The sequence below is a fragment of the Sus scrofa genome, chromosome 2 (genome assembly GCF_000003025.6).
Source record: "Sus scrofa isolate TJ Tabasco breed Duroc chromosome 2, Sscrofa11.1, whole genome shotgun sequence".
NCBI lineage: Eukaryota > Metazoa > Chordata > Mammalia > Artiodactyla > Suidae > Sus > Sus scrofa.
In genome coordinates, this window is record NC_010444.4 from 50,898,141 (window position 1) to 50,923,004 (window position 24,864).

A 24,864-nucleotide genomic window follows, 5' to 3' on the forward strand; every position below is an offset into this window, starting at 1 on the left:
CTTGTAGCATGGTTCGTTGCTCTAGAGGCTCCCTCAGATTCAGTCTCCATTTTGAAGAGACTATTTCATTGGCAGCACTGCACACTTACATCAAGGCATACAAGAGACTTTTAAACCTGTTTTTAATTTTTATTTTATGTGTGTCTATGACCCCTTTAAACTTTTCCTTTTTGGGAAAAAAGGCATTCATCTTTTACTAGGGAGTATTTTAAATATACACGATTTGTCACTTTTTTCCTTCTGATATAACTAATCACTTTTAGTAATGAAAAGCTCCTTTCTAGCTGCAAATAGCAAATTCTACAGGTTACTAATCATTTCTGATAGGCTTATAGATTCCAGAGTACTGCAGGTAATTGTCTGCTTTAAGTCTCAACTATAAAGCCAATCTTGCCTGTTCTGAGGGTGGATGAGGGTGCCTATAGACCTCAACTCGGTAGAATCTGGCACCATCCTTTCCCACCCTCCAACGAAAGTGTCTGTGGCTGAGATGAGCTCTTCTGTGTCCCACATTTGTGTTGAGGCTGAAGCAAGAACATGGCTTTTTAATGGGAAATGTAGAAACTTTATCTTTTCTAACAGTGACCATGTAGTATGAGAGGGCCCTTCCAGTTTCAAATAACCAGTCTCAACTCTTATGTACAATATGCCTTTCTACTAAAAGTAGTGATAGGATGGGCGAGGTCAGGATGAATGCACCAACAGCTATGAGTAGAATAAGGTTCCTCACTGACAAGTAAGGTCACCATTTCTACCCCATGAAAGCATGTATGTGTGGTTGGTCCTGACTGTCATCATCAAGTCTTAGTGAGCCTTGTGGTATCCATGCTGGAAACAGTGGATGCCATGGTTTTGAATATCAGGATGCTGGCTTCAGGGCAGAGGAAGTGGTGATCCCTGAGCATTTGGTCTGGGAAGACCCACCCATTGGAGAGGCAGGGCTTTGTACTAATAAGTGCCCCACTCTCCTTCCCTGCAGGGAGAACCTTTTGAAGTAAAACACAAGTTCCGTATTTATAGAAGAATTCGGAGCTGTGTGTTTGAAGCTCAAGCATGGGTAGGAATGAGTTAAATTTCTGGAGAAAAAGAAAATGCCAGAAAATCTCCCTCTGTTCATCTGTGGTTTCTGTTGCAGATGCTATTAAAGTCATTATGTGAGACTGGGTCTTGGTGACTTAAACTGCACTTGAGGTGCTAGAGAGAAGATTCGCCATGATTTCCCCCAGGGAGCAGGCAGCAGTGCTCAGTACAGTATGCCAGCTCCCTCTGTGCTGGGCCCCTAGAGCAGGCATGTGAGCTGCAGTTAGGCCCCATCTGCTGCGTAACTGTGGCCATCCACCATCTGCTGTGGGAGGACACGTGGTGGAGGAGACTGGAAGAGGAATCAAGAGTCTCTCAGAAGGGTTTGGCAGAGTCTTTTCCAATGTCAGATGTGCTAACTCTTCCTGCCTCAGAACTATTGCTCCTTTTTTTTTTTTTTTTTCTAAGTCTGTGGCTACCATGTATTTGATACACATTTGGAAATGATAAAACAAGTGGCATGATTCTGCCCTGAGGACACTCTAGTTTTATGTAAAGTTTCTTCATAACTTTTTAATCTTTACTTCTCTGTCTTGTCCAGTATTTGGCGTTTCTTTATCCTGCTTATCTCTTTCACCAAGAGCTAATCAGATGAACAGTTGGCCCAGGTCTGGTTTATCAGGCTCCAAACAGGTTGTGGGGGCCAGCATCATAAGAGCTCTGCAACAGCCCTAGCACCAGGAAAGGCAGTGAACGAAGACTTGCACTGGATGTTATCTTTATTTCCAATAAAGGATACACAGAATGTGGATTCATGGCAAGTTTTTAGGTCATAGTTTTGAACTTCTGTTTGATTGTATTTGGACATTTCGTCTGCCAACTATATGTGATATTTTTATAATCAATAAATGCAAAACACAAAAATTAAAAAGGAAAATGGAGGCAGTTCATTCAGTTCAATTAGCAAGTTAATTTACTAGAAAATTTAGCCAGTCAGCTGTTGTGAAGAGAAGAATTTACTGAAAAGACAGCCCTGTGGACGCTTAGACTGGGGAGATGAGTGAAACCCAGAGCTTTTGTCTCTGTATCTCTGCCTTCTCTATTTGCTTAGTAGAACCAAATTCCACATGTATATCTGCACTGGCATTTTATCGGAACTTTCTTGAAATAATTCTTGGGCAGAGAGGATTCTGCGGTTTTCTATTTGCACACACACACATAGATAATGTAGATATATGTACACACGCACAAATATATACATCTATACATATATATTCTTTTTCATATTCTTTTCCATTATTTTTTTTTTCTTTTGTTTTTGTTTAGGGCTGCATCTGCAGCGTATGGAAGTTCCCAGTCTAGGAGTTGAATTGGAGTCGCAGCTGCCAACCTGTACCACAGCCACAGCAACACCAGATCTGAGCCACATCTTCGACCTATACTACAGCTTGCAGCAACACTGGATCCTTAACTCACTGAGGGAGGCCAGGGATTGAACCCACATCTTCATGGTAGTAGTTAGGTTCTTAACCTCTTGAGCCACAAGGGGAACTCCCCTCATTATTTTTTATGAGAAGATATTCTTTTTTTCTTTTTTTTTTTTTTTTAGAAATTATAGGATACATTTCATCTTCAGTAACTCCACCATTATGGTACATTTTTTTCCATGTACTTTGTTCCTAGGTATTTAAGTTCGTCCTAATTCATCTATCTCCCTTCCTAATCAGGAAAAAAAATTATCATTTCTTACATACGTAATCTGTGTAAAAGAATTATGTTTAACAAATGTTCTTCAGTCCCAAATAAATGTCTGATTCAGTGAATTATTTACCCCTGGCTTCAGTGTGGTAACTGTCTGTTTGGAGAGATGACAGATATGGGTATCCTGGGATAATTGTCAGGAATTATCAGCTATGGCAATGAACTAGTCTGCACTCCAGGAATGTACATTCTAGAACTGATACTTCTTAGGAAGAAGGGATGACTAAACTGGTAGGCCCTCAAAAGTAAATAGGTAAGAACAATGGTAGCCTGTAGGACCACAAGCCAGTGCTGGGAGGGCGTACAGATACCTTTGTTGAAGTGGGCTCTGTGGAGAAGTATGGGGACAGAGAACTGGACATGCCTTCTCACTTATCAGTACCTGCATGCCAGGCAGTTGTCCTGGAAGCATTTTGGAATCATTAAAGATTTCAAGGCAAGGAGTAATAGGATAATTTCAGATTTTTGCCCATTCTCCTCATGTTCTCTTATTGTCTTTTGCTGCCTTCTGGATCTCTTTCAGACTGTTCATTTCATTATTTATGACACACAGAGTGTTGTTGTTTTCATATATGGCTTTGATACCAGTCCAGATATTAGCAATGAGCTAGGCCATTTATTTAAATATATGTTACTTTAATTGTAAATTATTAATAAATGTTCCTGACATTATATCCTGTGTCATTTTGAAATGTTAAACAATAAGAAAATTCTTGGTAACCAAGAAAAGGTGCCTAGTAACTTTTGATGTGTACACATATTTGAAGAAGAGGTCATGTGTCCTAGGATGAGCCCTGGACTAGGAACCTAACATCCAGATGCTGGTTTGGACCTGCCTGTGGGCTCTATAGTCCTGGGAAAGCTGCTTTTCTCCCTTGGCCTTAATCTCTCCATCCAAAAGGGCACTGATTTGTAGGGTATTGTCACACTGTACTTTTTAAAATATTCCTTCATGGTTTTCCTGTCTGTTCTGTTGGTTAACTAAACTAGGTCACTGGTAATCTTGAGCACTGCTTTGACAAGAGAGAGACAAATGGTGACCCCACCCCCAGCCCAGCCATGCCTGCTGTGGTTTTATCTGCCTCCTACTGCTGCCCTCTGAAATTTCCTGGGACAATCAGCTCTTCTTCACAACAGCCTTCAGAACTCTATGAATGGGGGTTAGAAATGACAGTAGAGGAGTAGGACATGAGGCTCAGCTACAAATTCATCAAAAATCCATCTATATGAGGAACTAATTGCCCAGAAAATTTGCTGAATGCTGACAAAAGAACCCAGGATTACAATAGAGAAAGAAAATTTTCATGAAACTGGGTAGGACAAAGGAAAGAAGAAAAAAAGAAAAGGAAAAACCCATGCCCCGGGAGGGAGCTGGAAAAGGAGGAAAAACAAAACTCTGTACCATGAAAAGTCCCCCACACCAGTGAGGAGACCAGCCAAGACAGAGGAGGAAATTTGCAGAATTGGAGAACACAGCATTTGGAGTAAAGCAGTTAAAATGGAAATGGTCCTCTACAAACAGTCACTGTCATTGCCCTGTACTTCCCAACCATAAGTGGTGGCGGATAGGGGCCAGGAACTGAAATTCCACCTTTAGAGGCCAGAATAGGACAGAAAGCTGGGGCTGGCTACCTGGGGGAAAACTAGGATTGCACAGAGACAACCTGGAGGGACTGGTGTCTAAAATGACCACTTTTGAAGTTGTTAGCTGAGGAATCCCAGCCTGGATTGGAGGCTACATGCCATTGTTAGGGTGTGCTGGAGAGAAGGGCGGGATCCGTCACTATACCCTCACCCCACAAGCACTCTCAGATTGCAGGACCCCAACTACCCCAGCTCCAGTTCACCCTTGAGCAGTGACTGCCTAGCAACAGTTGCAGAGCAGCCCACAGGCCTTAAGACTACAGAGAAAGTGGAGCTAGTGGAAGGAACCCTTTGAGTAAATGGAGAGAACTTGGGAATAATGCAGTCTGCACAGCCCCAGCCAGCAGGGAACACCACAGGAACTGCTATAATAGCACAGAAGGCTCAGGGATTGTAGATGGCCCCTTGTGTGGGTGGAGAGCCCCATTTTCCCTAGGGGACCGAAGATGATTTTGAAAACAGCACAGATAGTTCAGAATTTTGCAGGGGGATTCCTGAGCTGACAAAGACCTGCAGATTTCCTAGGGAGCAGAGAAAGTTATTTCTGAAGCAGCATGGAGGGGTGAGATTCTGCAAGGACCTTCCAGGTGGGCACAGAGCCTCAGTTTGCCTAGGGTAGAGAGGGTAATTTGGGAAACAGCGCAGAATGTCCGGGAATCTGTGAGGGACTTCCTGGGTGGTTGCAGAGCTGTGATTTGTCTAGGGGAGGTGAAAAGTATCTTGGAAGCATCGCAAAGGATCCTGGAAATCTTTAAAGGGCTTTCTGGGCAGGTTGAGAGCTGTGAAAAGCCCACTGAACTGGTAAAGTTATTTTAGAAATAGCTCAAAAGGTCCTGGGAATTACAGAAGGCATAGTGGGCAGGCAAATAGCTGCAATCTGCATCTTGATGGTGGAGAAAGCAAACTTGGAAACAACACAAAGGATCCTGGGATTTTCAAGAGGCCAAATGTACAGGTGGAAAGCCCTAAAAGGCCTAGTGAAGGGGCAAAGTGAACCTGGAAACAATGCACACAGCCTGGGAAACACAAAGAGCCGGGAGGATTGGCAGAGTGATCTCAGGAAAAGCACAAGTTCTGTGATCCATGCCAACAGTCAACCAGGGGACCAGATGCACCATTTGATGCATGCCTAGCCAAAGGAGCTGAGAGGAGCCCACTGGCACACATTTTTATACTGCAACAGCTACAGGGAGCATTCCACCTTCAGCCTGTAGGGGGAAGGACTGCCAGAATGGTGCAGGCAGAGCCTCACCTCAGAGAAAGCCTTTTGGCAACAGCTAGGGAAAAGCACCTGCCCCTGGGGATGCAGAGAATGTCCCCTAGACTGGAAAAACAAAGGGAGTGATTACAGAGAGGTGCCTCCCCCCCCCACCAGCCACAGAGAGCAGTCCCTAGAACCTCCCTGACAAAGGGAAGGACCATGGGATCAACTGATGACGTTGAATCACAGGAAACCATCCTGAGAGCTACCTGGAAGCAGGAGATACAACAACCCAAAACCTATGGGACACAGCAAAAGCAGTTTTGAGAGGAAAGTTTACAGCAATACAATCTTAGCTCAAGAAAGACGAGAAAGCTCAAATAAACAACCTAACCTTACGCCTAAAACAATTAGAGATGGAAGAACAGAAAAACCCAAAATTAGCAGAAGGAAAGAAATCATAAAGATTAGAGCAGAAATAAATGAAATAGAGACAAAGAAAACAAAGGAGAAGATCAATGAAACCAAAAGTTGGTTCTTTGAAAAGATAAACAAAATTGATAAACCTTTAACCAAATTCATCAAGGAAAAGGACTCAAATCAATAAAATTAGAAATGATAAAGGAGATATTACAAATGACTCCACAGAAATACAAAGCATCATAAGAGACTAATATAAGCAACTATATGCCAATAAAATGGACAATCTAGAAGAAATGGACAGATTCTTACAAAGGTACAATCTCTCAAGGCTGAACCAGGAAGAAATTGAAAATATGAATAGACCAGTCACAAGTATTGAAATTGAAAATGTGATTAAAAACCTTCCAAAAAGCAAAAGTCCAGGCTACACAGGTAAATTCTATTTAACATTCAGAGAAGAGTTAACACCTATTCTTCAGAAACTCTTTCAAAAAATAGCAGAGAAAGAAGCACTTCCGAGCTCATTCTATGAGACCACCATCACCCTGATACCCAAACCAGACAAGGATGCCACAAAGAAAATTATACACCAATATCACTGATGAACATAGATGCAAAAATGCTCAACAAAATACTAGCAAACTGAATCCAAATATGTATTAAAAGGATCATACACCATGATCAAGGGAGATTTATCCCAGGGATGCAAGGATTCTTCAGTGTCTGCAAATCTATCAGTGTGATATACCATATCAACTAACTGAAGAACAAAAACCATATGATCACCTCAATAAGAAGAAAGGGTTTTAACAAAATTCAACAGCATTTCTGGAAAAAAAAAAAAATTCTCCAGAGAGTTGGCATAGAGGGGAGCTACCTCAACATAATAAAAACTGTATATGCAAAACCCACAGCTAAGATTATTCCCAATGGTGAAGAATTGAAAGCATCTCCACTGAGATCAGCAGCAATACAAGGATGTCCACTTGCAATATTTTCAACATTGTTTTGGAAGTCCTAGCCACATTAATCGGAGAAGAAAAGGAAATGAAAAGAATACAAATTGGAAAATAAACAAAACTATCACTGTTTGCAGATGGCATGATAAAAACCCTAAAGATCTAAAGCACCTAAAGCAGTTAGAATTCAGTGAATTTGGCAAAGTTGCAGCCTCCAAAATTAATACACAGAAATCAATTGCATTTCTATATACTAACAATGAGCAATCAGAGAAATCAGAGAAACCATCCCATTTATAATCACATCAAAAAGAAAAATACCTAGGAATAAACTTAGCTAAAGAGACAAAAACCTATACCCTGAAAACTATAAGATGTTGATGAAAGAAACCAAAGACAACAAACAGATGGAAAGATAAACCATGCTCTTGGATTGGAAGAATTAATATTGTCAAAATGACAATACTGCCTAAGGACAATGTACAGATTCAGTGCAATCCCTATCAAATTACCAAGGATATTCTTCACAGAACTAGAACAGAATATTTTAAAATTTGTATGGAAACACAGAAGAACTCAAATATTCAAAGCAATATTGAAAAGAAAAACGAAAATGGAGGAATCAGGCTTCCTGACTTTAGACAATACTACAAAGCTACAGTCATCAAAACAATATGGTACCGGCACAAAAACAAATATAGATCAGTGGAACAGGATAAAAAGCCCAGAAATAAACCCAAGCATCTGTGGTCAACTAATCTATGACAAAGGAGGAAAGAACATACAATGGAAGAAAGATAGTGTCTTCAATAAATGGTGCTGGGAAAACTGGAAAGAATGGAAGTGGAACACTACCTAACACCGTACACCAATAAACTCCAAATGGATTAAAGACTTCAATATAAGTCCAGATACTATAAAACCCCTAGAGGATAACATAGGCAGAACACTCTTTGACATAAATCACAGCTATTTCTTGTTTGATCCATCTCCTAGAATAATGACAATAAAGACACAAATAAACCAATGAGACCTAATTAAACTCAGAAGCTTTGTCACAGCAAAGGAAACCATTAAAAAAATGAAAAGACAACCTATAGAATGGGAGAAAATCTTTGCCAGTGATGCAACAGACAAGAGCCTACCTAATCTCCAAAATATACAAAGAACTCATGCAACTCAACACCAGAATAAAAACCCAATCAGGAGTTCCCGTTGTGGTGCAGTGGTTAACGAATCTGACTAGGAACCATGAGGTTGCAGGTTCAGTCCCTGCCCTTGCTCATTGGGTTAAGGATCTGGCATTGCCATGAGCTGTGGTGTAGGTTGTAGACGCGGCTCAGATCCCGCATTGCTGTGGCTCTGGTGTAGGCTGGTGGCTACGGCTCCGATTAGACCCCTAGCCTGGGAACCTCCATATGCCATGGGAGTGGCCCAAAGAAATAGCAAAAAAAAAAACCAAAAAAAAAAAAAATGGCCATAGGACCTAAATAGACATTTCTCAAAAGAAGACATACGAATGGCCAACAGGCATATGAAAAAATGCTCAGCATCACTAATTATTAGAGAGATGCAACACCTCATGCCAGTCAGAATGGCCATCATTAACAAGTCTACAAATAAATGCTGGAGAGGGTGTGGAGAAAAGGGAACCCTCCTACACTGTTGGTGGGAATGTAAATTGGTACAACCACTATGGAAAACAGTATAGAGGTACCTTAGAAAACTAAATATAGAACTGCCATATGATCCAGCAGTCCCACTCCTGGGTATATATCCAGACAAAACTTTCATTTCAAAAGGATACGTGCACCTGTATGTTCATCATAGCACTATTGACAGTAGCCAAGGCATGGAAACAACCTACATGTCCATCAACAGATTAATGGGTTAAGACAACATGGTAAATATATACAGTGGAATATTACTCAGCTGTGAAAAAAGACAAACTAATGCCATTTGCAGCAACATGGATGGAACTAGAGAATTCTCATACTAAGTGAAGTAAGCCAGAAAGAAAAAGACAAATACCATATGATATCACTTACTTATGGAACCTAAAATATGGTACAGTTAATCCAATCTGAAAAAACATAAGCAGATCATGGCCAAGGAGAATAGACTTGTTTTTTATTGTGGTAAAATATATATAATGAAAATTTGCCATTTTAACTATTTTAAGTATAAAATTCAGGAGCATTAATTACATTCAAATGTTGTGCAACTATTGCCACTATCTATTTCCAAAGCTCTTTTATCACCCGAAATAGAAACTGTATTTCCATGAAGCAGTAACTCCACGTTCTGCCATCCCCCATCCCTGGTAACTGCTAATCTTCTGTCTCTATTTATTTGCCTGTTCTAGGGACCTCCTGTAAGTATAATCCTTTTGTGTCTAGCTCTTATCACTTAGCATAATGTTTTCAAGGCTGATCCATCTTGTAACATGAAGCAGTACTTTTTTCCTTTTTATAAGTGAATAGTATTCTATTATATGTATAAAACGTTTTTATCTCTTCATTATTGGTAGACACGGGTTATTTTTACCTTTTGACTGTTGTGAATATTGTATGCACATTCATGTACCAATATTTGACTTACTGCTTTCAGTTCTTTTGGACATACCTAAGAGTGGAATTACTCAATTATAGGATAACTCTTATGTCCATCTTTTTAATAAGCTGCTACACCATTTTAAATTCTTACCAGCAGTGTATGAGGATTGTGGTTTTTTTATATCCTTGCCAACACATTTTCTTTTTTGAAAAATTGTTCTAGTTATCCTGGTGGATATAAGGTGGTATCTCCTTGTGGTTTTTGTTTGCAGTTCCCTGATGGCTGATGATGTTGAGCATCTTTTCATGTGCTTCTTAGACATCTGTACATCTTTGGAGAAAATGTCTATAAGAGTTCTTTTCCCATTTATTAGTTGTGTGGTTTGTGTTTTTGTTTGTTAAGTTGTAGGAGTTCCTTATATATTCTAGATATTAAGCCTTTATCAGATCTGATTTGCAAATGATTGTCCCATTTGTAGGTTGTCTTTTGACTTTCCCGATGTCCTTTAATGCAGTTTGAACACTAACACCTAACTGGTATAATGCACTTCAGTTCTGGCACTAACTACTACTCATTGTTAGTGCATACCCATCAAGTTAAAGGTCCTAGTCCCCTGTGTGCCTGCTCCTCCTTGAGATGCCAGCCTCAGCGGGGTCCCCAAGACACTTGCAGTTCTGACCAACTAGTTACAAATCTTGGGGTGTTCCCAAGACCCCTTTCAGGTTTGATAATTCATCAGAGCAACTCACAGAATTCAGGAAAGCACTCTAGTTATGGTTACAAAGTATACAAATCAGGGATAACCAAATGAAAAGACATACAGGGTGAAGTCTGTGTGGGTCCCAGTTGCAGAGCTTCTGTGCTCTCTCCAGAGGATTGGCCCATCTACCTCCTGGCACATTAACATTTTACCAATGAGGTAGCTTCCACTGAGCCTTGGGTGTCCAGAGTTTTTATTGTTTCATCTAGTAGGAATGATTGCTGGATCCATTGGTCATGTGACTGAACTTGGTCACCAGTTTCCTCCTTTCCCTCCCCTGAGGTCAAAGTTTCTACTCTCTAATCACATAGTTGGTCTTTCCAGCATAGCCAGCTTCCATCCTGAAACTATCTAGAAGTCTACCATGAGTTACTTCATTAGTATAAACCAGATGTTGTCCCAGGGACTCATCAGTAACAAGTTACTTGAAAAATTCCGAAGATTCAGACTGTCTCTCCCAGGAGCCAAAGACAAAGGCCAATCAAATTCTTTATAACGCAATAGATATACAGAAGTTTGGAATTCTGATGAAATGTAATTTATCTCTTTTCTTTTGCTTGTGCTTTTGGTGTCATATCTGAGAATTCATTGCCAAATCCAAGGTCGTGAAGTTTTACCTTTATGTTTTCTTCTAAAAGTCATTGATCCATTTTGAGTTAATTTTTGTATTTTTGTATATGAAGTAGGGAAAGAGTCCAACTTAATTCTGTTGCATGTGGATGTCCAGTTGTCTACCACCACTTACTGAACAGACTATTCTTTCTCCATATAATAGACTCCGCACACTTACCAAAAATCTGTTAGCCATAGATATATGAGTTTATCTGAAGACTCTATTCTATTCCATTAGTCTATATATGTCTGTTCTTATGCCAGTGCCATACTGTTTTTGTTATTGTAGTTTTGAGTCAGGTTTGAAATTAGAAATTGTGAGTTTCTCAGTTCTTTCTTCTTTTTCAGATGTTTTGACTATTCAGAGCCCCTTGCAATTCTATATGAATTTGAGAATCAGCTTTTCCATTTTGGGGTGGGGGAGGAAAGTTTTGGGAATTTATACAGATTGTGTTGAATCTGCATGTCACTTTGAGGGGTATTGGCCTCTTGTCATTTTTAACTCTTCCAGTCCAGGGACACAGGAGGTCTTTTATTTATTTCATCGTGATTTATAATTTTAGTCATTCACCTCCTTGGTTAAATCTATTTTTATTTTGGGAGTGCTATTATAAGTGGATTATTTCTAAATTTCATTTTCTGATTCTTCATTGCTGCTGTATAGAAACAGAAGATTTTCGATCTTGTATCCTATAACTGTTAAATTCGTTAATTAGTTCTCTAAGTTTTCTTGTAGATTCTTCAGGAATATTCTATATATAGGATCAGGTCAAATAGAGATAATTTCTTCTTCCTTTCCAATTTGAATGCCTTTTGTTTCTTTTTCTTCACTTATTGCTTTATTTAGGACTTCCAGTGCATAGCAGTACTGTGTAGCAGTGATGAAAGTAGCATTCTTGTCTTTCCCTGATCTTAGGAAGAAAGCTTTCCATCTTTCTTCGTTCTGTATGCTATTAGCTGAATTTTTCACAAGTGCCTTTTATCATGTTCAAGTTCTTTCTTTCCTAGTTTCTGAGTTTTTATCATGAAAGGATGTTGGGTTTTGTCATTGCCATTTCTTTATCAGTTGAGTCAATTGAGTTGATTATGTGGGGTTTATCCTCTTTGTTCTAATGTAGTATATTACATTAATTGATTTTCCAGTGCTGAACTACCCTTGTATTCTGAGATAAATCCTACTTGGATTCAGCTTGCTGGTATTTTAGTATGTTGTGTTTTGTTTCATTTGTCTCAGTGAATTTATTAATTTCCCTCTTTGACCCACTGGTTTTGAAGAGTGTGTTGTTTGATTTCTACATATCTGTGAATTTTTTTAGCTGTCCAGATTTCCATGTCTTTCCACTGTGACCAGAAAAGGTACTTTCTATTACCTTAATCTTAAGTTTAAAGCTTGTTTTGTGTCTACTAGATGGTCTTTCCTGGAGTTTTCCCATGTGTACTTGAAAAGAATTTGTATTCTACTGATTGAGGTGGAGTATTCCATGTATGTCTGTTGGGTGCAGCTGGTCTATAGTGTTGTTCAAGTCTTCTCTTTCCTTACTGATCTATCTGGATGTTTATCCATTACTGACATCTTTTTATTAAGTTTTAAAAATAGTTAACAGGTATTAGGTGGTTTTTTGTTCAGAATAGGAAGTCAGTTTTGTGCAATTTTTAAGTGTGAAATTGGACTGAATGCATGAACATAATGTTGGGAGGCTATATGACCTTGAGCAGAATAGGTCTGATTATCTCATTTGCAGCATGAGGGTTGGGGACTGGTTCTTGGAAACATGGCTTCTGTTGGGCAATAGCCATGTTAGCCATATGGCCTTCAGCAAGCTGCACATTTTTTTGGAAAAGTGTTACTGTCACATTTTACAGAACAAGGTCCTTCCTCAAAGATTGCTTGGGGATGAAGTAAGGATAAGATGAGCTCTGTACTGTATGGAGCAGAGTTCTGGCACATAGCGAGTTCTATATAAATCTATCAGTAGGACCCCAACTGGATGTGACCCAGTCAACTCTGAAGAGCCCATACTCCATGCATTCTTTTGTTTGTTTCATATTATGAGAATGTCCCACTGAGGCATTTACTTCCACATATAAGATGAACCTTCGGTTTATTGAGCACTTCACTTGGGTAGGAATTCCATTGCTCTCACCATGGGAAGCTCTGCTTATGGTCTGATAGCAGGTTGGTTCCCAGGACCTCTCTAGTCCAGGAGGTACTCCTTGTGCTTCCCTGTCCAGACCTTGAGTAAGAGGGGCCATCTGTGCCATCAGGACCATTTGTAACTAGAGGCCAGTTATCAGATTCAAATTAGGGCTGACAGATCCTTGAAGTCTAAGCTCTCAGAGTCTTGCTATACCGACACAACCCTGGTGCATAAGGCAGGTTTGTGCTTAGCTCCTCTTTCCGTTGACTGAGAGGGTATCATGAGGAGGGGAGCACATAAGAGGACTCCTTAAAAAAAACCCTGTGCTGCCCTGTTCATCCACAGATCACCTTCAGGGCCTCAAGGAATGTAACAGAGGAGACAGGGTGGGTTGTGGGGTGGTCTGTGAATGCTAAATATGACAGTTTGTAGCCTAGAATATTCTTTACAACCTCCAGAGCTTTGGTTGAGAGGAAGCCAATTTTTCCCTCTTTACCTTCTCCATAGCATATTAATGGCCTCAACTGGTAGAATTGCAGACAGCTTGATTTATCCAGTACTATTCTTAAATGGTTGTTAGTTTCTCACTGCAAGAAAATGTAGTTTTCAGTGGGTCAGCTTAATAATAAAAAGATCAGGACAGACGTCTAGCTAATACTAAACTTATTTTAGGTGCTTAATATACTAATACTCTAAAACCTGGAGTTTTACCATGAAGTGAGCAAAAAACTTTATTTTTTCAGACTATAAATTCAGGCAACAACTGGCATGTTATTGATGGTTTAGAAGTGTTAAGGCCATACTTGTGTGTGCTGTATACTTCCATTGCTGCAGTTACACAGTGAAAGCACGAGCCTAGACACTTCAGGGCCTGCTTGAGCACAGCTACTAGCAGAGCTTGGGGGCTCTGATTCCCAGACTTCACACTTTGATAGCCGATGTGAGGCATACATCTGTTTTGGTAAGTGAACCTACACTATTGGATGAGCAGTTTTTGCATAATATATTTCCTGTTTTTATAAACATCATGGAAATGGTTAGAAGGCTAAACTGTCTCCATATCTGCTGTTGTATCAGCCAGACAGTGTCTCTGCCACTGTTCTGAGGTCTGTGGCATTGGAGAGATGGAGGTCACCATAGCATGTAGCCAAAGCAGGTCCTCCTCTTCCAAAGAGGACAGTAACTTCTGCTGTGTCCTGGGGACCATGTGGTGCCTCCACTTCCTGCTGAGTCATCTCTGCTGTCCCTCTTCCAAGTTACTAATGCTGGTGAGTGAGTCCAGCATCCTGCCTGTGGGGAACCAAGCCTCCTGTACCGGCTTTGTTGAGCACCTGTGACTCTTGAGCTGAAGAGCACGGATTGTGTGTGTGTGTGTGTGTGTGTGTGGTTTTTCTCAAGATGTTGTTCCTGGAGGGTACTAGCATGTGTGTTTTTATGTCTTGCTTGTACTTGTATGCACTGTGTGTTTCTTTGGATTTTATAAAAGTTAATTTCTTTTAAAACTCAATGTACTCTCTTTGGCCATGATCTCTTTTTTTTTTTTTAGATAGGATCATCTGTTCCATGTTTTATTTTTATTTAATTTTTTATTTTACTATGATTATTATTGCTTTTTAGGACCACACCCATGGCATATGGAGGTTCCAGGCTAGGAGTTGAATCAGAGCTACAGCTGCAGGCCTATGCCACAGCCACATCAACACCAGATCCGATCTGCATCTGTGACCTACACATAGCTCAAGGCAACGCCGAATCCTTAACCCACTAAGCAAGGCTAGGGATCGAACCTACAACCCTGTCGGATTGTTTCCACTGCGCCATACAGGAACTCCTGTTCCATATTTTAGACTCCACAGATAAGTGATATCATAGATATTGGTCTTTTTCTTTCTGACTTACTTCACTTAGTGTGAAATCTCTAGTTCCATCCATGCTCCTGCAAATCACATTAGGTTGTCTTTTTTATAGCTGAGTAATATTCCATTGCATATATGTACAATCTTCTTAATCCATTCATCTGTTGATGGATATTTAGGTTGTTTCCATGCTGTAAATATTGTGAATAGTGCTGCAGTGAACATAGGGATGCATGTATCTTTTTGAATGAAAGGTTGTCCAGATAGGTGCCCAGCAGTGGGATCACTGGATCAGATGGTAGTTCATATTTAGTTTTTTGAGGTACCTCCATACTGTTTTCCATAGGACTTCTAGTGGGAAAGTGGAGGGAGTGGGATAGATGGGTATTTGGGGTTTTTGAATGCAAACTGTTATATTTGAATTATTGGGCAGTGGGGCCTAGTGTATGTACAGCACAGGGAAAAGTGTATGATTGGGTCACTTTTCTGTACAGCAGAACTGAAGAACATTGTTAATCAACTATACTTTAATAATAATAAAAATTAAAATTTAAAAATGAAAGAAAAATAAAACTCAAGGTACTCATAATCAGGTAATTTCTGTGTAGGTACTAATGTGGCTAGAAAGATGGCTGGCTACTGAGTTTATATTTAGTGGAGGAGAGACTTGAGAAGAGTCATTTTGACCTAGCTTTTGACTCAGAGCCAGTGAAGGCTCATATAAGAGGCAGTTGGTTTCCAGAGGCTGGCAGCATCATACATTGATGACTAGACAGCTTGTCATCCTGGCCACAGAAATAACAACTGTTTTAAGGTTTGGCCAGACTTCATAGTCTCCATTCTTTCCATCTCATGTTATATGGAATGCACATGATGCCATTTAATTACTTCAGTCCCTTTCTAAATGAAAAAGACACTGGACCAATATTCAGAGATACTACTGGTTTGAAGGTTTACTCAGTTATTTTCTTTGCACACTTAATAACTGTAAAGATCTTGCTTGTATTTTTGAAGTATTAATTAATTTCAAGTGCAGTTTTAGCAGACCAACCAAGGGTCTCAACAGCTGCATAGAATGAGTGCTATATTTAAGGCCATCATCTCAGTGGAACTTTTTCCAATAAAATTCAATAGGAACAACCTTTATTTGAACTATACACTCAGTAAAATGTTCAATTTTTGTAAGCATGTAAGCTGTTCTTTCTCACAAAATAAGAGTTGTATGTGCTATTAAGTATAGACTTAGGAGTATAGGTTTCTTTCTTTTGCCAATGTTTCATTTTAGACTGAGAAAAAGGCGGTTGATTCATGCTCTAGAGAAAGATGGCATGGAAGTGTAGGACACACAGGGTCAGTCACACAAAGTGGCATTTGATGGAAGAGTTTGTGTGGCAATATGGTCTATGCTACCTGGCACAGTAGCACTGGTACAGTGGTACGAGCACTTAAAAAGCAGTTGGTCTGGAGTTCCTTGTGGCTCAGTGGTTAAGGATCTGGCATGTCACTGCAGTGGTTGTATTGTGCTGGTACAGATTTGATATTGGCCTGGAAATTTCCACATACCATGGGTGGGGCAAAAAAAAAACAAAAAACTGCATTGGTCCAAGATGAATGTATAATAGTATAACATTCATACTAGCTTGCTAGTACTTCATTTTTTAAAAATAATATGAAATATCTCATTATAATTATTTATTGACTTCATGTTAAAATGATAATTTGGGGTTGATTGATTTAAGTAAGATATGTTATGAAATTAATTGTGCTTTTTACTTTTTTTAAAAAAATACTAATTTGAGTATTAGAAAATTTGAAATTACAAGGGTGGCTCTTCTTATACTAGACATCCTGCCATAGTAGCTCAGGACTATAAGAACTGGTGCAGATTCTGGGGCTTGGCTTCACTTGGGTGTGTGAATGGACTGCTGATCCCTGGTAAGAACCATTATGCAATTTTTAAGGGTCTTATGCAATTTCTTTCTGTCTCAGTGATGTGACTGAGTCATTGCCATGACATCTGTGTCCATGCAGTAGTCTTAGGATGCACTGGAGCGGACCTGAATCAAGCAGTCGCCCACTCCTTTGCTTGTTTGTGAACAAAGTTAGATTAAGGGTTAATAGAGAATATTAAGGCACATTGCAGGAGTCATAATCCTATCCTTATTTAGGAAAATTGGGTATGAAAAACAAAAAAAAATTTCATATACATATATTTAACCCCAGTTTTACTTTCTCTTCAAGTGTAGAAATTGGGTGAGAAAGAAAGATGACAAGCCATACAGTATATCAGATGCTGTTGACAGCATTAATTGGATTTTGAAGATTTTATCTCTAAATTATTTCCTATTTCTAGTAACTTATTACAGAACAAACAAGATGACTGTCCACAAAGGGACCATGCTGCTCTGAAGCAGTCTCCACCATCAGCTATATGAGAAAGTGGTCGGAAAGACATTTCAGCTGAAAATAATTGCCATGAGATTGCTGTATAGAAGGGAACTATTTATCACTTGTGAAGGAAATGATAGAGGATAATGTGAGGAAAGATATATATATATATACAACCACCAATGATGTATTATAATGGTATTTGCGTACGCAAAATGACAGAACATGTAAATAGTATAAAGAAAAATAAAATCTTATTAAGAAAAGAAATGAACTGACCCATTTGATATGATTGAAAGTACATCAAGATTGCAAAAGAGGTCACACAGCATCTGTGCTGCCTGATATTCATCTATACCTCGAGGGTATCAGATCAGATGCAGGTGTGTGGCATAAGCTAATCTCTAGGGGACATTTTTTACAAGTTCCTGGTAGAATGGCCTCATTATCATACTAAAATGGAGGTAATGAGGAAGGAATAGTTGACCAGAGAAAAACAGCATAGAAGACCTGCCTACATGGTGGAGTGGTGACTTTTTTTATGTGTCTGCGGCCTCAGCCGGTATGGAGATCAATAAAATGAGAGATGGAAAAGACTCCTGTATTGGTCATCCAGCATCCCCTCAGAGGCTGACTGACCACAGTATACTTTCCAGAGCTCCTTCCAGTTTTTCAAGGATCAACTGATGGAGTTCTCACCAGCTCCAGAGGTGCAAAAAGACCGTGTCTGAGACTGCTAGCTTGAATCAGGATTTATGCTTCTTTCTCATGATGAAGATCCAGTGATGATGCTTTATTTGAAGAGAAGTGTGGGGGTAGATCTGCCTCTGTCACTAACTTGTGTGTAACTATGGATGACCTCAGCTCGCCTCATCTCCCATTTCCCCTCCAGAAAGCAGGGTGCACTGCTGGCTCTCGCCTGAGTTTTTAAGACTTGGCGTCAAGCACTTACATAGCATTAGTAGTTTTCACAGCTTGTTCACATTTGTGATCTCATTTGAGCCTCACCATTCTTGGGATGGAGTTGACTTATTATCCTCCTGGCCATCTTCCTGCATTTATTCTGTTTCTTGTTAATCAGACAAAGCAATTCTCCGAGGCAGGTGGTAGGCCAAGTGGTCAGGCATTCCTTTTGATTCTAAACACAGAGCTGCTTCTTTTGACACACAAGTACTGTCATGCCTTCTGAAACACCACATGGGATGCAGTTTACTCCCTTTCCTAGGTATAGCACTGCCAAGATTGTCCAGGCCACCTGTGGAATCTAGAGCTTTCTTGCTATGTCATTTGTGAGATCTGTAGGGGTGACGGTGATTTCAGTGTGGAGCATGATAGATAATATGATTGTGCCTGGAGTCCTTGAAGTGGTCACTCAGTCTGTTCACTCTAATTTCCATCCTCATGTATAAAGGACCTTGAAATAGATCTGTAAGCAGGTTGCTACTGGGAGGTTAGTAAAGGGACACCAAGGCTGTTTAATAATAATTTCTTTAGTTCCTTTTTGTGACTAACCATGATCTGAAACTTTTCCTAAAAGAAGAGAGTATAACATTTATTGCAAGTAGTGTCAGTAAGATTTCTCTTAATCATTTATTTCTTTTCAGCTTGAGATATTAAATTTTGGTATAGTTAAATAATTTCACAATGCAATTAGTCTCAAATAGAATTATGATAAATGCTGCTCTTAGTTATGAAAATATATGAATTATACAAGTATGAGGGGTGCACTTACGGTACCATATTTGTATGTAACTGATCTTCAAGCAATCCTTGGTATTATTTGTGTATGTTTGTTCAGCCTTTGCATTTGTAAGTGCAATTTTAACTATAGAAAAAGGGATTTTGCTTTTCTTTTAAATTTTTTTTCAGCTTTAGTCTGCAGTTAGTACTCTGGTGCAGATAGGTAATAAAAACAGTGATTGGCTGAGAGCTGGAACCAAATCTGAGTTGTAGGCTCCAGATCCTGGTTCTGCCCTGTGCCAGCCACCCTGCACTGTTTGCAAAGAATTCCACATGGTTGTGGTAAATTCCTAGCAAGGCTGTCAGTGTTGATAAAACAGCAAACTGTGGTCTGGAAACAACAGTGCCCTAGGGTACATCTTCCTAGGTCTGTGTGGTCGTCTCCTTGCCTGTGGCCTAGAGCACAGCTAGAGAGCAAATACATCATCTAACACTCTATCTTGCTAAAAGTGCCAGGATGTGCCATAGCTGAGACGCAAACCAGGTTCTGTGCTTAGAGTGTTCATCATCACCATTAACTCACACCATTTCTTGAGCATGTAAAAATGATGAAATATTGCTGTTTTGAGAGTAATAGGAAAGGCAACCCCTCCTATCATTTGTGCTTTCTGCAGATCTGAGGAGCTAAAGGATCTTGCCTTGGATGCCAAGACAGAGCTAGAGAGACAGGATGAGGCCTTGGATGGCATCACTGCAGCTGTGGACCGGACAGCCTAACATTGACAAGCATAATCAACGAATGAAAAAACTGACTTAGAAGGACACAAAAAGCACAGAAGTGACCACTTTGACAAGAATCACTTCTCTAAAGTACATTGTTCTCAATCCCTGCATGCTTTCTAATATGAAGACCCCAAGAATTTATTCCAAGGGCCCTCCCCAGGGGGTGCATAGCTGCCTCAGGACGAAGGGATTCTGTGAAGGCTGTGGAGCCTGGAAGATTGTGCTGCTACCAAGGATTGCCCTGTAGGGAGCTGAAGGTGGCTACAGGAGAGTAGTTCTGCCTGCAAATAAAGGAGCTGCTTCCCCTCAGGGTCCTCTTGGACTGCTTGGGGAGTCAGGAGCACATATGCCTCAAATATGGGCTGAGTTTTATTGAATTGGCCACGCAGTAGGTAGTCTTACCTTGCAGCAGGGTGGCTACACCCAGCATGCAGGGACCACTTGCATGGTCATAATCCCAGTTCTCCGGGAATGTACAACTAGTTGCATTTTCATCTTATCTCCATTCTTGATAAGCATAAAAGTATAATTTAAATCTCTATGAAAGAAAATACTGATTCTGACTCTACCATCTGAACACTATCAGCAAAATCTCTTCTCCTGCCTCGACTACATTCAGGCCTGAGCCTGCCTCCTATGTGGGCTGCTCAGCACAGCCCACTACCTTCACTTTGTTCCATTTTTCTCTGGTGACAGTCACTTTCTTTTGGTTGTATGTAATTCTCACCAAAGCTAAGAGTCTAGTACACCTTGAAGTCATCCTATAAACACCCAAAATTCTTACTGCCCAGTTTTTAGTCAAACACAAAAATAGTACATTTTTCATGTTTGACTAAACACTGTCCTATTTTAAAAGTGTTTCATTTTTGCCTTTTCTGCCCCATTTCTATCCAGAACAAAAGAAAAATGCTAGTTTTAGAATATTTTTGAGTCAGCATTGATGCTACTTTTTCTTGGTTTGGGCATCTTAGTGTGTCCTGGGAGAGCCCGTCATGGGAAGACAAGGAGAAAATAGAGAATTGGGTTACCTCCTCACCTTTCACAACGGGCCACCTCCAGACTGCTTTGAAATAGCATCCCAAAAACGTTGCACAGAGAGGCTCGTAGAAACCTTGTAGAAATGCTATTTGAAGTGCCTTTCCTACAGCCCTCCTGAGATGGCTCCACAAGCCCTATGCTGCCGTGTTGCACCACTCCACCTTATATTATGAGTTCTGGATGGTTTTAAGAATTAATTCACAGGTGCAGTGTTAGTCTTTTGGCTGCCCTGTGAAGTACACAAACAGGGGGCTAAACAGTAGGAATGCACTCTTCTCAGTCTGGATGCCAGCATTGCAGGATCACAGTTGGGAAGGCTGTGCTCCTTCTGTAGACTCTAGGGGGAAGATTTCCTGCCACTTCTAGCTGATGGTGCCTCTAGGTATCACTGGGCTTATGGCCACATATCCTAATCTCTGCCCTCATTGTCATGTGGCCCTCTCCTGTGTCTCTGTGTCTCAAATCTCCCTCTGCTTTCTCTTATAAGGATCTGTTATTGGATTGAGGCCCACCCTAATCCAGAGTCATTCATCTCAAGATCCTTACCTTGATGATATCTACAAAGACCTCATCTCCAGATAAGGTCACATTCTAAGGTTCCCAGTGGGCATGAATTTGGAGTCACCTCTGATGCCCAGCATTGTGGAAGCTGACCCATTACAAAGAAACATGGAAAGTAGCACTTCTAGAAAGTAATGTCATAAAGGTCTTCCAATTCTTTTCTTTTTTAATTTAGTAAATTATATTCCTGGTCTCTATTTATCTTATTTGGTTTGTACTTACTAACTTCCAGAATAAGAAGTTGGCCTATTCTTAAAGGTTTCTCACTCTAATGCAAGGCATTTGAGCAGTTGCTCTGACCTTTCCAGCACATGAAATGATAGAGCTCCTTGGAGTTTGTGCCCATCCCAGGGGAGCTGAGCCGTGCAGCCCCTTCTTCTTGTGCTCAATGATAGAGAGTTCAGGGAGGGCACAGCAGATGTGAAGATGTGTCAACAAGGAGTGTTATGAGTAGCAGCAGCTAGATCTTGCCCTCATGGAGCTTGGAGTGGTGTGGAGGGAAGGCAGCTCATGTCCTGTGCACAGGGCAAGTGCAAGTGGGCAGTATCCTGACACTGGTAGCTTCTAAAGCAGCCCACGAAGAGCAAGTTCCCTCGAGGTGGGGTACGTGGTTCTCATCATAGCCACACACTGGCTCATCATGCCAAGGACTAAGAAAATACAAACAGATGCACTCACATGCCCTGACCCATGCCCTCAGTCAGAATTTCTGTGGGTATACACACTCCCAAATGTTTCTAATGAGTAGGCAGGGCAAGATCCACAAGCCAGGTAATGTACTACCATCAGACCCGCTCTCTTTTACATCTGGTGCTGGAGAGCCCTGAGTAGCTGGATGAAAGTGAGTCTGTCCACTCATGATGCTGTTCTAAATCCAGATGGGCACTGCTCAGGAGTTCCCAGCTCAGCCTACATTGACCACCTGACATCTGCTTGTCCTGAAAACACATACCACCCAGCACTCATGTGGCCTCAGGGCTGCACACATCTTGGCTGCTCACAGGCCTCTGAAAAGCAGAGGGCCAGGATTCTGCTGGTGAATCCTGAGGTCTCTGGCCTCACCCTTTCTTTATCTGTCACTGGGGGATGCATAAATCTCAGACACTCTGGGCATGAAGGTGTGTGGTTCAGAGACATTGTACCATTAGAAGATTATTCTCCAGGCCTTCACTCTCCCATGAATAATTAACTTGATAGACACTATGGTCTGTTTATGTGGAACTTATAGTATTAAGAGGAGGGGGGCATCAAGCACCATTTTCTGCTATTTTTTTAACTCTGGCCCCAGAGTTAACTTTTTTCACCCTAACCCCTTCTAATATTAGAAAATCCATCTGCCAAACTGTTAGTCACCAAGGCCGAAACAAAATTGCCAAAAACCCTGTAAAACCAGGCACTAACTCCCGCAACATACTGATCTCCACCCCAAGTGCACTCATTCCACTTCCCACTGCTCCCCAACTTTTGGTACATTGGCTCTGCTTCCACAGTTTGGACACAGGAAGGTCATGAAGGGAACAAACATTGTCATGCTTCTAGAAGCAGTCAGTACCAGGGGAAGGAGATGAGCAGGTAGGCCAGTGATCTCTCTGCCATCCTCTGGCAGCCCAGGTTAAGTGCCATGATGGCGGGAACTAAATGGATCTCATCAGGTGAGTAGTAGACCTCTGTAGTGGCAGGAAGAATACACTGAGCCCATTGTCATCATTATTGCTAGTTTTGGATCACAACATATTGTGTCTTGTTTTCTACTTTCCTGATGTGGAGAGCGTCCTCTAACATTGACATTGAGTTTGTGTGTGCATTCAAGCTCATGCATGTGCTTTATTCTAGCACAAAAATCTGATTTCCTTTTAACCTGTGACTGAGGAAATAGATTACGCTAGTTTGTTGTCACCCTATAAGGTATTTGCACTTCCTAAAACACATAATGCTTTGAACTCAGTTTTACACTCATAAATGTGGGCAAAATACAAGATCCATATCCAATGCAGCTGTGAGACCAATACTGAACTGAAATGAAACATTTCATCAAAAATAGCTGATTCTTTGTTTGTTTAGGGCAGATGTCAGCAGACTTTTCTATAAAGGCTAAGTAGAAAATCCTCATCCCAGCCATGTGGTATCTGTTAAATGTCTCAGGTCTGCTATTAAATGAAGGCAGTCTGGACTTGTGAACAAATGGACGTGCTATATTCCAATAAAACTACCAGTGCTAATCACAGAATTTCATTTATTTCATGTGTCCCAAAATGTTACTCTTGTTTTTTTTTTTTCCTTCAACCATTTTTTTTTTCTCTTTATGGCCATACCTGCTGCATATGGAAGTTCTCTGGCTAGGGACCATTTTGGAGCTAAGGCCTACACCACAGCCATGGCAACACTGGATCCACTTCTGTATCTTACGCCACATCGTGAGGCAACACCAGATCCTTAACTCACTGAGGCGAGAGATTGAACCCACATCTTCATGGAGTATGTCAGCTCTTCTTTTAACCATTTGAAAATTCAGACATGTCCCTAGCTTGCAGGCTATAGGAGAACAGGCTACAGGGCTTTGCAGAGGCTGCAGCCATCTGTCCAGGTGAGTGTGTTCCTTTTGAGGTTTCACCTCAAAGTTGTCCAGCACTGTCTGTCCTGGAGGGCAACTCACTTCCCAAACTCAAGCCTGTCCTGAGCCCTTCACATGGCACTGCTGCTGGTGGTCAATGGTGAGTCTAGGGTGCAGCTAGGAGGGTTCTAGGTATTTTTGCTGTAAGATTAAAAAGAACAAAATGTAAAAGACATAATGAAGTATGAAAAATTAATGACAAACCTTCAAAGATTTTACTGTGAAAAATGAAAAGACAAAAAATATTTGACTACAAGTAAAATGTGTACAGATTCATGGTTATAGTTGTATTTGAGTACCTTAGAGAAAGTGATGATACTTCCTTTCTCAAAGTCTATCAGTATCAGGTATATAATATATAATCAGCATCAGGTATAAGTTCTTTATGATGTAAAAAAATCTGTTAAATCTTCAGGTTTTTCTGGAAGTAAGATGAACAGATAAAGAATCCTATTTATTTATTGTGTATAAGTGATAGTACATGTATGGATTACATTTAAATGTTCCATTACATGTCCCGTCAATCCTTATATTTCACCAAATCATCTAAGCTGGATTCTTTGCCAAATACCAAAATTCTGCCTACATCATCTACTCCACTATCAAATAGCAAAAAATTTTTCACCATTTTCAAGAAACTTATACTCATCAGAATCACATAACCATTTCTTTTGGGGGGAAATAGGAGGTCTTTGATTCTTTTCCCTCAAACTTCTAATATTACATGATAAGTTTAGTGAAGAAAGCATTAGAAAACAAGCTGTCAAATCTAAATTAGCTAAAGAATTGATAGTTAATGCTCTCAAAGACTTGTGAATTACTCTATCTTTTATGGCAAAATTGCCTTACATCCAATTAGTCCTGCTACCATAC

General features: G+C 40.4%; 1 protein-coding gene across 1 annotated transcript in view; it reads left to right on the top strand.

Annotated features, from left to right (window-relative positions):
- The window catches only part of SNAP47 (synaptosome associated protein 47), a 109,436-nt gene extending 85,832 nt beyond the window's left edge, over positions 1–23,604 (top strand). Inside the window, 3 exon segments of the mRNA XM_021083339.1 lie at positions 1,392–1,403; positions 19,683–19,771; positions 19,773–23,604. Coding sequence (XP_020938998.1) covers positions 1,392–1,403; positions 19,683–19,771; positions 19,773–19,815 — 144 coding nt within the window. The 3' untranslated portion in view covers positions 19,816–23,604.